Source organism: Callionymus lyra, chromosome 2, assembly GCF_982586985.1.
Source record: "Callionymus lyra chromosome 2, fCalLyr1.hap1.1, whole genome shotgun sequence".
NCBI classification, from domain to species: domain Eukaryota; kingdom Metazoa; phylum Chordata; class Actinopteri; order Syngnathiformes; family Callionymidae; genus Callionymus; species Callionymus lyra.
In genome coordinates this window covers 31,264,739-31,279,617 of record NC_141819.1, presented here as the reverse complement: position 1 = coordinate 31,279,617, position 14,879 = coordinate 31,264,739, and the positions used below count along the sequence as shown (strand labels likewise).

General features: G+C 43.0%; 1 protein-coding gene across 1 annotated transcript; it reads left to right on the top strand.

The window, feature by feature from the left end:
• Positions 1–614: 614 nt before the first annotated feature.
• On the top strand, positions 615–3,811 carry mafaa (MAF bZIP transcription factor Aa). Its single transcript, XM_087784656.1, has one exon. The coding sequence runs from the start codon at positions 1,267–1,269 to the stop codon at positions 2,185–2,187; it is 921 nt and encodes a 306-aa protein (XP_087640782.1). The 5' UTR covers positions 615–1,266; the 3' UTR covers positions 2,188–3,811.
• Positions 3,812–14,879: the final 11,068 nt, after the last annotated feature.

Sequence of the window (14,879 nt, the reverse complement as noted above, 5' to 3'; positions counted from 1 at the left end):
CAGAGCAGAGATCTGAGTTTATCTTAGAGCTTTGAACATGAAGTTGTTTTTTTTTTACCCAGACAGCAGGTTCTGTTTTATCCACAATAAGTTTTTCCATTCTGCCACAACCCTTAGTTGGCCTGAATCCTCCTGGAATATTTGGGTTTTATCACTGAAGTAATTGATGAGAGTGAAAGTGACCCGGTACTGAATGAGAGGTCCATTAACGGAGATAAAAGTGAGTCATTTCAGGTTGTAATAAAATAACCTGGAGAATATACATCAAAACCATTAAGTGCCTCCGAGAAACCCGAACCGGAGCTCCCTTGCATAACTGGCGCGCTGTTTTTGAAACGGTTCCAGGTAAGACGAGGTCCTCCTGAGGGGCTTACTCGTCTCACTGCGCCCTGCAGTTGCACCCGCTCTGGCGCTAGAGGGGGTGTGTCCGCACCTGTTCCTCCTTGCGCTCGGGTGCGCTCGGCTGCGCTCGGCTCTTCTCGGTGCCGTGATGCTTGTCCTCGGATAGGACGAGAACAAGCATCACAACCATTGGCCCGGCACCCCCCCACAGTGGGAGGACCCTCCGGCTTTATAAGTCCTGCCTCCCTCCCCTGCGCGCTCAGTGACGCTGCGTGGGCGCACGTCGAGCGAGTGTGAGGAGTGGGATTTAATCTGATCGTGAAGTCCTCCAGTGCCGGGTCAGAACCAGCTGCGGACTGAGAGAACTTAAAAAAAAAAAAAACTCTTCCAAAGTGCGCGCTCTGGACTTTTGGGTTTTTTTTTACGCACGCATGCGCAGCCCTCCCTCCCCCCTTTTTTTTTTAATGAGAAAGTTTGGCTGTGACCTGACCCCCCTCCAGGAGGATGCTGGGAGAATATCTCTGACCGGACTTTACTGTGGACTGTAAATCAAAAAAAGTTGGAGCCGCGGAGGTGAAGCCAGGACGGGCTCCAGTGTCAGCGGCCCCTGGGAGGCTCCCGGCGTTAGCGCGCACTTGACCCGGGATAAGTTGTCAACACGTGCACGAGGAGCGGACGCGCGCACTGGCAGGTGTGCAAACTTCATTTACACGTCAATTCACGCCCGCCTAAATATAGAAGTCGAAGACGAGCAGCCTTAATAAGTTCCTCCACCCCACTCTCGGGGGCCCCCCACGCACCGGGCGTGTGCGTGACTCTATATATACACCCCACCGGCTTTGATTCCTGCCCCTCAATCTGTATCCCCGAGGGTTGCCCGCCGTGGGTCCGGCCGTGAGAGCGGGAGCCGTCGCATGGACTGACATGGCCACCGACCTCGCCATGAGCGCAGAGCTGCCCAACAGCCCGCTGGCCATCGAGTACGTCAACGACTTCGACCTGATGAAGTTCGAGGTGAAGAAGGAGCCGCCGGAGGCCGACCGGTACTGCCACCGGCTGCCCTCCGGCTCCCTGTCCTCCACCCCCATCAGCACCCCGTGCTCCTCCGTGCCTTCCTCGCCCAGCTTCTGCGCCCCGAGTCCGGGGGTGCAGCCCGGCCAGAGCCTGACCAGCGGGGTGACCGGCACCGGCGGCAGCAGCAGCAGCAGCGGGAACAACAACAACGCGGGGAAACCCCCGATGGAGGACCTCTACTGGATCCCCAGCTACCAGCACCACATCAACCCGGAGGCGCTCAACCTCACCCCGGAGGACGCGGTGGAGGCCCTGATCGGGAACGCGCACCACCACCACCACCACCACCACCAGGCCTACGAGGGCTTCCGCGGGCAGCAGTACGTGGGCGAGGACCTGTCCGCGGCCTCGGCGGGCGGCCACCACCACCAGGCCCACCACCACCACCACCACGGCCACCACCACCACGCGCGCCTCGAGGACCGCTTCTCCGACGAGCAGCTGGTGAGCATGACGGTGCGGGAGTTGAACCGGCAACTGCGCGGCTTCAGCAAGGAGGAGGTGATCCGCCTCAAGCAGAAGCGACGCACGCTCAAGAACCGGGGTTACGCGCAGTCGTGCCGCTTCAAGCGCGTGCAGCAGAGACACATGCTGGAGACGGAGAAGTGCACGCTGCAGAGCCAGGTGGAGCAGCTCAAGCAGGACGTGGTCCGGCTCGCCAAGGAGCGGGACCTTTACAAGGAGAAGTACGAGAAGCTGGCGAGCCGGACCTACAGCGGAGCCGCGAGCGCCAGAGACGCGTCTGCGAAGCAGGCCGACTTCTTCATGTGAGACCCCCCTCCAGATCCCCCCCCCTCACCCTGGACTCTGAACAGTTTGTTTACAGGTGTTGACAAGTGCGCACAGAAACAATCCTGAGTCTTAAACTTCTGATGGGATCACTCTTTTATTTTCCTCTGGTCCAGAAGTCTTCCCGAACTTGTCTTAAAAACAGAGAATGAGGTGTTTTTTGTTTTTTTTAAAGGAAGCAATATTCGTGCGCACAGACTGTTGGTGTGACTGTAGCCCCCCCTCAACACACACACACACACTTTTACAAACCCTGCATGCAGGACATGTACGGTACCTCCTGTCATCCCTGTATGGAAAGCATGGCCCGGTTCTCTCTCCTCCTTCCATCCCTCCATCATCCCAGTCAAAGGCCTGCGACACCGCAACCCCTCCTCATGCTCTGAGACTTTTCAATCAGAACTTTTCTATATTATTTAAGAAGAGATGACCTGAGCCAGATTTAGACTGTATTTATTTCCACATGTACATATGAAAGTAGAGCAAAAAACTGTTCGCTGTTTTTTCTCATGTTTCTGTTGCTCATGTCTTAAATCTTTGTATGTTACAGCATGCAAACCTATCTATCCTGCTCTCAGCTGTCCAAGACTGCACTAAGAAGAGATCAAACTTGTTTTCTACTTCATATCGGACCTTCTGAGGTGTGAACTTACCCGGATGTACATTTTAGATGAAGACTGGACTCGCTGCTAAACTCTATGCACCATTTTTTTTGTTTTTGTTTTTTTTATATTTCGATATTTTGGGAGGGTTTTTTGCGGCCTGTTGGTGAAATTTACTGCTCGATTGTTTAAAAAAAATTATTTACAATTACTGCTCTGTGAACAAGAAATCCCTGGTTCGTGTGTCCTTTTCTTCTGCTGCCTGGATAGATGTGCAATATTGTGCAGAAGAATCCGACTGGAAGCCACTTGTTGATGGCGTGTGAGGAATATTTAGGAAAACACGATCATATTAGCAAGTTCAATTCGATAGAATGTGGGTTTTTTTGATTTGTTTTTACACTAATTTAACAGAATGCTAAAAATGTGCATTTTGAACACGTTATTTCCCTCCAATTTTATAAAAATTAAGTCAACGTCTTAATGAAATAATTTAATTAAAAATAAGATGAATCACTTTGAACTATCACCATAAAAATCGTATATTTCGTTCAACGCATTTAAAAATATCAAACTCATTGGATGCATAAAACATTTGAAGTCTCACTTTTGTCGAGCCTTTCTCTCAACAAATGAAAATGTAATATTTAGTTTGATGGATCGTGATGAGGCCTACATTTATTTTATTTTATTTAATGTGGTTAACCAACATGATATCTTAAAATGATACTTTTTTTAAACCACTATTCTTCTTTTTTTTGCGTTTTATTTTTATTTTACATTATTTATTGTTTTTGGGGGTTTTTTTCCAGGCGAGCGTTTAGATGTAACTCAAGTCCAAAATCACTTAAATTGGGTCAACACTTCTGCACAGCGCTGTCGATGTATATCTGTAAATATGATTTCTATATTTATTCGATGAACGTGTCAAAATGTGAACAAAAAGTGGAGCGTTGTTGAGAATCTTGTTTTCATAATGTTTAATAAAAAGTTCTGTCCCAAAATGTGCTGCGACCTGCTGCCGTCATTCTCACGCTGTTTTTGTTTTTAGGAATGAAACCTCGCTTTTGAATTATTCAACATCTGTCGGAACATCTTCTGTTCTATTTCAGGCCAGCTCAGTTTCCTTGCTCCTCAAAGTAAAATGCATTTGTTTAATTTATTTTTATTCATATTATTTAAATACATTTATTCATGGATATTTTTCTGCGTAAATAAAATAATAATGTGAATTCTTAAAAAGAACTCATTGCGCGTTTAATCGCAAATGTAAAATGTTAAATCAGTGCTTATGAAAAATACGAAATAATTATATGAAATCTTATTTGACTGTGTATGTGATCCGTGATCATATGTTTATGATGGGCTGCAGCGCTGGATCCTCCACCTGAGAGCGGGCCTCGGCGCGCCTCATCCCCGCTGACGCGGCTCTGATCTCGGCCTCGTCGCTTCACTTTCCCCGCCTTCACGTGACTTCCATGAAAACTTTTGTTTTCGTTTGTTTCTGTGTCAAATGAATCGTACGCGAAACCATTGAACGAACATTCGCTCAATTTAGTTAAACTTGTCATTTGAAAATCTGGATCATTTTCAGTATCTGTGACAGTTAAAAAGTTCGCTGCGGTGCGTTTGTGTTTTCTGTCTGAACAAATCTGAACTTTTCACAATTCTTAGTCCAGATTTATTTTAATTTATCTCAATGAGGGTTCGTGTTGCTGTTTAGTTGTCACACACACACACACACACACAAAAATCATTTCGTTCTTGTTAGTTCGAGACAATTTATTGCTAGATTAAAATAAAGGTAAATAAAACAAATTAAAGTTAGAGTAAGTGTGTGATAAACATTGTTTTCACTTGTTTTATTGTGATTATTTTGAAGGTAGAGGTTGTAAGTAAGTACTTTATATTGAGTTCTCTGCTTCTGAATCTCCTCTTAGTCAAAACTTCTTCTGAGGACGGAACCTGGACCAGAAGTCTGCTTCATGCTTCCTTCAGCGGAGCGTTGTGTCCAAATATCTGCACGTCTGTGTGAGTAGCGTCTGTCCCAGAGTGTCCTTCGTCCTCCTTCCTCACTCTGACACTCTTTAAATAGGAGGAAACGTGTCAAATGTCGCACAGATTATTTTTTTTAGAACACAAGATGTTGACTTTATTTTCCTATGAAACATGATTTACCTTCACAACACAATCTATGGCGTCACATTAGTGACTTGTGGTTACACATGTCGAAGTAACAATTTGTGATCAGAGACACACACAGACACACATATATATTAAGTAGATTTATTGTGTGTCTATTGTGGGGTTTTTTTCTATGAAAGTCTTGTCTGTAGGTTGTTATTAATGAGGACTGTACATGGACTCCTCATGGATCTACCATCAACTCTGATTTCCTCCCAAATAGTAAAAGTACACAGAAGTCAATTGCTGACTGTAAATTAGGGGTCAAACTTAATCACACAGTTGTGAGTTGTGAGAAAAGTATGTGTAAGTGTGTGTGACTTAAGATGTGTTTGTGCGTTAGTTTTCCAGCGTTCTAGCTCATCTCACTGTCGTAGCACGAGGATCTGGTTTTCTCTCTGAGCACAAATGTCTGCTTCCATCAAAGGTCCTTCATTCTGAATCAACTTTGATTACAGCCCTGACACACTTTTTTTTGTTTTTTAATAGCGTTAAATTAGTATTAAAATACATTTTCCTCTGTCTTTATTTATTTAAAAAACAAACATTTTCAGCCTCCCACTCCCCTTCAGAGGGGCTCTCACAGTCCCTTCGGCCCCTCGTTTAAGATAAGCTAAATAGGATGCAAGGGCACCAATGGTGAGACGGACACTTTTGGTTTATGAACTGGGAAGGGGGCCCGGGACTGACCCAGGACTCACTGAAGAGGAATGTCCATTGTCCTGTGCTGCAAGCAAAGAACCGACACGCCGAGTCACTCGAATACCAGATTGAAGTTGAGGGACACCCTGGAAAGCACAACAGTCTAATAATGAAAATGGAAGACGTCGCCTTGACCGTCTGCTGATCGTGAGAATCTTCAACGTGAATCAGAATCTAACACGTAACGTAGACCTCAGCAAAGTATGTCAAGGGGGCTCAGTGTGTTCCTTTGCCTGTATTGACGTGACCCACATGAGGTCAGAGTGAAACCATTAAACTGCTCACACAGAAATATTTCTGATACTTTTCCCCCTTTAATTGCTCTTTCAATTCTTGTTTAAATATTGCTCCTAAACTTCAATTATCTTATTTGAGGAGGAAGACGTGAATATTTCTCGTCCCTCGTCACGTTTCAACTCTGATTCCAGGCTCACGTCTCTCCGTCACTTTCCTGATTTCTGCTGACTCGGCAGTACGACTGCAAGCTGTCCGTCACGACACTGAACGCTGGTGAGTGTTTGTGCTGATAATGGACTCACAAACACACACACACACACAGAATGTGATGGACTGATATATGTTTGAGTGTGTGTTTGTTCTAGTATGGATTGTCTATTTTTTTTAATTGTGTTGCACATTTTTATATGTAATAATTGGTTTAGTTGATGTGAGTTTTAGTGTGTGACTGTGTTGTTGTGTATGGATTGTGCATTTGTTTGATGTTCTGTTTTGTCTACCACTCTCTGTTTGTATTTAGTGTGGGTGTGTAGTTGTTTTATTTGTCCCTTTGTGTTTTGTGTGTCCCTCTGTATGCTGTTGTGTTAGCCATGTAGTTATAGTTTTACACACTTAAGTGTGAGTAAATGTGTCATTTTTGTGTAGCAGTTAATGTGTGCATCTGTTTTGGTTTTGATACATGACTGTTGTGATGTGTTTTGATGCTCATGTGTTCTTTTGGTGTATTTTTGTGTGACTGGGTTTGTCTGTATGTTTGTGCTTTGTTTTTTTAGTGTGTGTATTCAAGACTGATTATTGCTTGGGATTGTCTGGATGTCACAGGTGTGTAGGAAAGTACGAGTGTGTTAGGAACAGGAGTTGATACAGTTTAATGTTGGGTCAGAAGGTTTGGCTTATTTATTATTCTTTCCAGTGTGTGTGTTGTTGTGCGTGGAATTTTCTCATTACTTTACGTTCTGAACACACATTAGTATGAAGTGTCTTTATTGTGCATGTTTCTGTGTCACTTGAGCTTCTGTGTTTTTTAGATGTGTGTGTGTGTGCATGTGTGCGTCTATAAATCAGGTCCATCCAAGCTGCGAGTGTGAATCAAAACAAGGATGAAGAGCCGGTGAGTCTCTGGCGTCTGGAGCTGCTGAGATTCAACACAGTCAGCGTCTCTTTGGCTCAGCTTACCAACTGTAACACACACGCACGCACACACACGCACGCACACACACACAAACATCCGTCCTGAGACTGATACATTGTTGTGAATATAAGGATCAGAAGTGAACACAGTATCAGTTGTAAGAATTCATTTTGAGTATGATATTCAGAGACCAGATTCAATGTAAACTGATTTGGTGTGCGTTTGTTTGTGTGTGTCTGTGTTTCTTTCTTTGTGTGTGTAAGTGAGGGAGAGAAAGACAAACTGAAAGTGCGTCCATGCATGATACAAGTAAACTGAGGAGCTATAACACGTGTTTCTATGTATTGAAAGTGAACACAAGCATGTGTGTTTCAATCATTTCCGCTTCTTAATTTGGGTAAACTTTGTGTGTTTGTGACTTTTTAAATGTGTGTGTTTATGCACACGGACTTGTGCGCGTGTGTTAGTGTCCAAGTGTTTATGTTAGCTTGAAAACTGAAATGATGTACATGTGCTTCAGACGAGAACTGTGTGCAAATCTTACCAGATAGTGTTTGTGTGTTCAACCAGGTGTTTGTGTAGAAGTGTGTACTCTCAAGTGTTACGTGTTTGTGTAGAAGTGTGTACTCTCAAGTGTTGGGGCCTTCGGCTCCCCGACAGAACCTTCTATGGGTTCCCTGTGGTGGCGCCGCCTCTCCCGGGAGCCTTCAGCTTTTTAAAAGTTGTCACTCTGTGCAGAACGCAATCGACATTTTTGATGAATCACCGGCCGCTGTTGTGTGTTCATAATTATGAGTCCGGACCCGGTGATGGAGTCAGTGACCCGGGGCCAGGAAGGCGGTCCGCAGCGGCCCTCCCCGGTCCACACGCCCCGGAAAGCAATTTGGCACAGGTGGTGCGCCGCCGCGACCCCTCTGTGTGTTTCGCCTGCTGCAGCCGAGACACACACACACACACACGTACACACTGACATGCTGACTCAGCAGGTTCAAACATGCTACCACAGGAGAAAACGTGCAGAGGCAGCACTTCCGATACGTTGTGCGTTTTAGAAATAAACATAAACGTAAGCAGCAAACAAACAAATATAATGAGAGGAACGAGTCGCTCGTCACCTGGAGAAAAGACACCTGAAGGGTTTTCAGAAGATTCCCATCAGCACTTCTGACGCGGAAAACACACTTTTGTCGTTAATGTCGAGCAAAGTTTTCATCTGCTGTCAGAACCAGGTCACTTCCTGTGTGTGTGCGTCACCATTAGTGAGTGAAAGTGTGTGTCCGTGTGAATCATGACCCTGATAGTGTATTTTAAAAGTGTGACTTCGAGAGTGTGTGTTTGGGATTTTTACACATTTGTTTGTGTGTTGTTTATCTGTGAACAAAGTTGTTTGTGTTTATGTGAGAACATTCTCTTGTATTTTGTGTATTTTTTTTATTTGTATGTTTATGTGCAAATTTTAGATGTGAAGTGTGTGCTTTTGTTTTACTATGCGTGTATGTTTTTTGTATAGAAGTGTGTTTCCCATTTTAACGTATTTCAAAAAGGACATTTGTTTGTGCGTTTTTTTTCAGGGTAAAAGTTGTGTAACAAAGTGGGTGACTATGCTACTATTGAGTGAGAATTAATCTTTGTACTTTTTAGTGCATGTTTATGTGTGCACATGTGACTCTTGAAGTGTGTGCATTTGTGTGACTGTGCTTCTGTGTGTTTTTGGTTGTGTCACTGAGTTTTTGGAAAACAAACCAAATGTGTGCGTTATGTTATACATGAGACTGCGTTTGAATGTATTTGTGACCTTAATGTAAGTCGGTGTACCATTGTGTGTTTCTCTAATGCTTCTTAAGAAGCATCATACCTAATAACGTTGTTTAGATGGTAGCCATTAGCGCTGTTGTTGGTCAAATAATCATCCACCCAAACAAGATGTCGTGCTGATGTCGGTGTCAGTGATGAAGCTGCAGAGCATCATGTAGACCATCATGAAGAAGTTGACTCACGCTGACACAACCTAGAGCTGGAGGCACACACTGACACACACACTGACAAACACACTGACACACACACTGACACACTCACACCGTCGGCCCTGCGCTCAACCAACACACCCTGACAGTCGCTGTCGTGGTCGTGCTCATGATCTGAGTAGAAAAGATATTCACCTGCTAGCATCTGTCTACACAGCCGATGACACATCACTTCCCGTTTCTACTGCAGCCTTTTCAAAATAAGAGTAGAAAACTTTCAAGGTCTCCGAAACACTATTGTATACTGTTTTTTTTTGTTTTTTTTAAACTTTCTTTCACTTTCCATTATCTATGATTTGTTAAGCATGTCAGGCCTTTGTAAGTGGCCTCATATTTTAAAATTTAAGATGGTCATGAGATCTCCTTTTGTCCATTTCCTGTTGCATGTCCATTTCCTTCTGACTAGCTAGCGACAAGCTACATGGTAACAGCCACAAACTGCCAGTTTGACACTAAATCTGATTTTGTCAAAAGTGGTATGTTCAGGTACAGTTCAGGTACAATCAGATTTTTAGGAATGCGAAGATCAAGGCAGTTTTTGTGTTGTATATTCAGGGCAAATGGCTAAAAAACATTACATTGTGTTACATAAAATGTTTACGAGGCTCTCTTTAGCACCCCCTGGCGGCCACCACTTAGAAAACCACAGTCTTAACCAATCAGAGCCCAGATATTGACAGTGACGTATACAAAGAGGGACAAAGAATCAAGAAGATGAAGAAGAGTGAAACTCACACAGATGAAAGCTCTATTTCTTTATATACTTCACGTTAGATAAAGTTCTCTTATCCAACATTTTGACCTTCTACTTACTTTAGACCCTCAGCAACAACTAATTGACAAGATTGTAATGGACCAGGTTAAGATCTGCTCCTCCAAGAGAAGAACTTGAACATGACTCGTGTCACAAAGTCTCATGAGGTTCACTCGACTCTCTCTCTGACTTAGGAACACCTCGGAACTCTACTCTGTTTTAAAATTCATTTTATTGGATGTCAAGCTAGAAAAACCTAAAAGTAATTCAACTTAAATCCAACTTCACACGTCAACGAATCCCTCAGATCAGATGATGTCATCAGCGGATCACACGACTCGGCTCAGAAGACTGAACTCTGATCTTCAGACACGCGTTGGGTTCCACGTCGACACTGAAGTTGAGGAAACTAAAACTTTACCTGTCTGACATTTAAGAGAATCACAGAGAAAACAAAACGTCGACAACACGAGCGACAAAAGTGTGTCGCGGCTCCCCCCGAAAAAAAATCTTCAGAACCTAAAGTGGGCTGCGCTCTCGTTTCCGTCGCCGCTCGTCCTCATTTACGAGCTGCACCGCGAGAGCGCGTGTGTGTGTGTGTGTGTGTGTGTGTGTGTGTGTGTGTGTGTGAAGACGACGACAAACAAACAGCATGAAGAATGTTTGTGGTGGAGGAACGCCGACTCAGCAGCGCCGCCGGCAAACTGTCATGGCAGCCGTCGCTGAGGAGACGCGCGGGAGAATAGAGGGGCCACTTGTCAGACATGTTGTTCATTTAGAGGGTTCTTGTGGTGGGAGACGTTGGCAGTTTTGGGACAAACGTTCTTTTTTTTTTTAAGTGTTTTTGTTTGCGACTGATGAAGTTGCTGCGGCAGCCGTTTCTCCTGCATTTGGATCTCGATAAAACGTTTGAAGAGAAAAAAATGAACGCACAGATTTGTTGGATTAGAGGACGACGCGGAGGTGAGACGCTGTTTACCACGATTAGACGCCAACATCTTGACCCCATGATGATGTCACGACTTTATCTCTTCTTCTTTCCTTTCTTTAGTGCACCATACTCTACAACTGACCTGGGATCCAGGGGCCAAATGTGGCCCTTAGACCGTGTTTACTTGGCCCTTGTGAGGTCAAAGATCATGTAGAATTAAGCAATTATATTCTTTAAATTTTTTCTATTATTCTTTATCAGTCTTTAATCCCCTCAATCCCTCAAAAATATTTAAGTGAATATAAGTAAGTAAGTAAGTAAGTAACTTTTATTTATATAGCGCTTTTCCAGACCAGGGTCACAAAGCGCTTAAACAATCAAAACAATATTCAATAAAGTATATACTTTAAAGATCAAGATAAAACTGATAACACAACAGGAGTTCCAGAAAATCAAGGGAAAGCCTGAACAAATAAAAACGTCTTAAGATGTTTCTTGAAAGATAATCAAATAATTAATAATTAAAGAAATATGTTTTTTTTGTATATTTACCTTAATTTTTATACTTTTTTGCAAATGTATTTTTTTATTTTTCACAAAATCCACTGTATAAAAGGTGGCCCCTCAGGAAATATAAGTGTCAAGAAACAAACTCGTGAGAAGATACGACAGAAGGAAGACACAAGAAACAATTTCCCGAAGACCTCCTGAGGGATCAATTGTCCTGGTGACGAATGGCTTAAGTTAAGACTGCACTTAACTTAAAGAGTGTGTTTGAAAATGTATCTCATGTATCCGCCTGCCTAATCCAACATCCTCTTTTCTCCTGTTGTTTCTCTCCCTCGTTTGTGAGACCCTGGAAGATGAATCTGTCTCATCAGGACCGGGGCAGGGATCCGTCTCCAGAGGGGATTCCCGGCGGCGCCGCCGCTGACAGGTCTGATGGATCGCAGCTCCCATCTTGGATTTGAACCCCCCGCGCTTCAGCGTCAAAGCACACGGTGAACTTTCAACCCTCGACTTGAACCGAGCGCGTGTGGAAGATTCACGTTTGTCCTTCTGTGGCGAGGAGAAAGTCAAAAGTTTCCTTTAGAAAAACTTGACGGCGATTACTGTTCGTATCATGTCATAACGTATCTGTAACAATTGTTTTTTTCTAAATAAACTATAAAAAGTATTTAAATTATATTACAATAGACTCACATTTAATCTTGATTAATTGAAATTAATCCACATTATTAAAAAAAACTCAGCTAAGGAACTGACAAGGAGGGTGTAAGTTTGTGTAATGATCAATTTAAAATTAATTTTCAGACATGTATTCAAAGTTGTCGTCCATATTAAATCCCTCAGTGGGTCGGATTTGATCAGTTTGGAGACGAATGGCTGAATATTCAAAAATATTTGTCATTTCAAACCATATTTTCTTTTCCAAAAACATGATCTTATTTGATATTTATAATCATGATAAAGTTTGAAACTGAACATCCTTTAATGAAAAATATGATAGTCATCATTTTTCTATTTTTCTGGTAAAAAAAGAGTGTCTCTGAGGTAGAGCGTCTCATGTGGCCTCAGGGGAACCTCAAGGGTCACTATCGGTTACAGAGCAGTTTCCTCACAGCTTCCAGTAAACAACGTGTTTTCTCATCTGAATCTGACCTGGATTCTCTTGAAGACGCTGTCATTGATTTGAAGAGAGAACTTACAGTAAGAGTCGTACGACTAAATAACAAAATATATGTATTTAAAAAGAGCATTAATTGAGATAATTTGACGACGCTTGTGTTTTGTCATCAGTGTGTGTCTGTGACAGAGAGAGATGGTGTTTATTTGTGTGTTTGCAAGAAAGAGATGTTTAATTGTGTGTGCCGAGTGAATAGTGTGTTTGTGAAAGGCTTTGTGTGTTAACGTGTGTGCGAGGGAAGTGTTTGACTGTTTGTGCGGGAGTGTGTGTTTCTCAGGTTTTCCATGTATGTGTGTGCTTTTGCGTGCATGTATGTTTGTGTGGTTGTGTATGTGGGAAAGTGTGTGTGTGTGTTATTTATATCAACGTCTTTGAGTTTGTCTGTGAGTAAGCGAGTGTGTGATTTTGTGAGTGTGTGAGAGTGTCTGTGAAATTTGGGTGTGTTAGTGTAGGTGGTATGTAAGTATGTAGTGTATATGTGTAGATGTTATGTGAGTGTGTAGTGTATATATGTAGGTGGTATGTGAGTGTGTAGTGTAAATGTGTAAGTGGTATGTGAGTGTGTAGTGTATATTTGTAGGTGGTATGTGAGTGTGTAGTGTATATGTGTAGGTGGTATGTAAGAGTGTATTGTATATGTGTAAGTGGTATGCGAGTGTGTAGTGCAAGAGAACCAGAACAGTGAATTTATCCGAGTCAGCCGACATCATGATGTCACTGGACACTTTCAATAAAGCTGTCTCCTTAGAGTGATGTTTACGGAAGCCAGACTGAAACTACTCATGGATGTCGCTCTGATCCAGGAACAAAGACAGCTGCTCAGACACCACCTTCTCCAAGATCTTGGACAAGAAAGGGAGCTTAGAAATAGTCCTGAAATTACTGAGGTCAGTTGGGTCTAAGCCTGGCTTTTTGAGCAGAGGCTCCACAATGGCATGTTTAAATGCATTGGGAAAAACCCCTGTGGAAAGGGAGAGGTTCACCATATTGGTAACCCAGGGGCCAATTACATCAAATACTTTGATAAAAAGCCTACAAGGAAGGACGTCAACTGAGCAAGAGGGGGGTTTCATCCTGTTCACTAGTGCCGAAATATCACCCAAAGATACAGCAGTGAAGGAAGACCAAGAGGAGGAGAGGGGCTCAGAGACAGTAGGGGTTCCAAACAAAGGGGGAGAGATGTTCTCCTTGATCAATTTAATTTTGTCAATGAAAAATCTCAACAATGCATTGCTGTCAGCTTCACAGAAGACAGGCGTGGAGACATGAGAGAATTAATCGTGTCAAACAACACTTTGGGATTTTTCTTTTTTGCTGCTACCAGTTTTCTGATGTAATCAGATCTAGCAGTTTCCACCATCTCATTGTAAGAAGACATCAGATCCCAGAGGTGAAGTCTGTGCACCTCAAGTTTAGTTCACTTCCAGAGTGGCTCAGTCTTACGACAAAGTCTCTTCAGACTCAGGAGATCTTCATTTGTCAAAGGGCACCGTTTTTTCTGAATTTTCAAGTTCGATTTAACAGGTGCCACTTGATCCAGTATTTCAACACAATGAATAGTGTAACAGTGAATCAAACTGTCCACGTTTGGACAGTCATCAAAGGAAAGGTGGTCAAACATAGCAGAAATACTGTCTGCAGTGTCAGCTGAGATGACACCCATTTGAGACATAATTTTCAAAGGTTTAGGTTCAGGGATGAAGTCCAGGTTAAACAAGACAAGAGAATGATCACTCAGATGGACATCATGTACAGATACATTAGAGATGTTCAGGCCAAGAGTAAAACCTAAGTCTAAAATGTGGCCTTTTGAGTGGGTTCAGAAACATGTTGCTCAAAAATTAAAGGCTTCTGTTAAAGTCAAAAGTTCTTTAGCAGAACAAGATGTGACGTCATCAACATGAAGATTAAAGTCTCCAAGAATAATAACAGATTCCATTTGAATAATGGAAGATAAGAAGTCACTAAAGTCTTTCAAGAACACCGCCGCAGGACCAGGCGGACGGTAGATTGACACACAATAGAAAGGTCTTGTAGAACCAACCAAGATCATTTGAGACTCAAAAGAAGTGAATTCCTGTGTCTGAATCACTTTGCAAGAACAACTCTCCCTAAAAACAGTAGCAAGACCTCCTCCACGACCAGAGAGGCGAGGCTTCCCCAGGACAGCGCTCCCTACTGGACAGAGTTCGTTCAGATGAATAAACTCTTCCTCTCTCTGCCAAGTCTCAGAAAGACATAATAAATCCAAATTAACTCTTGTGAAAAGATCATTAAGAATTAAGGATTTATTAGAAATGGAGCGAACATTCAGAAGTCCTACATTCAGCACAGATGACGTCACTGATGATGTGTAGGTGGTATGTGAGTGTGTTGTGTATATGTGTAGGTGGTATGTGAGTGTATAGTGTATGTGTGTAG

Excerpts from the sequence above, each read along its gene's own strand:
- mafaa (XM_087784656.1), top strand. The coding sequence starts at position 1,267 with ATGGCCACCGACCTCGCCATGAGCGCAGAGCTGCCCAACAGCCCGCTG.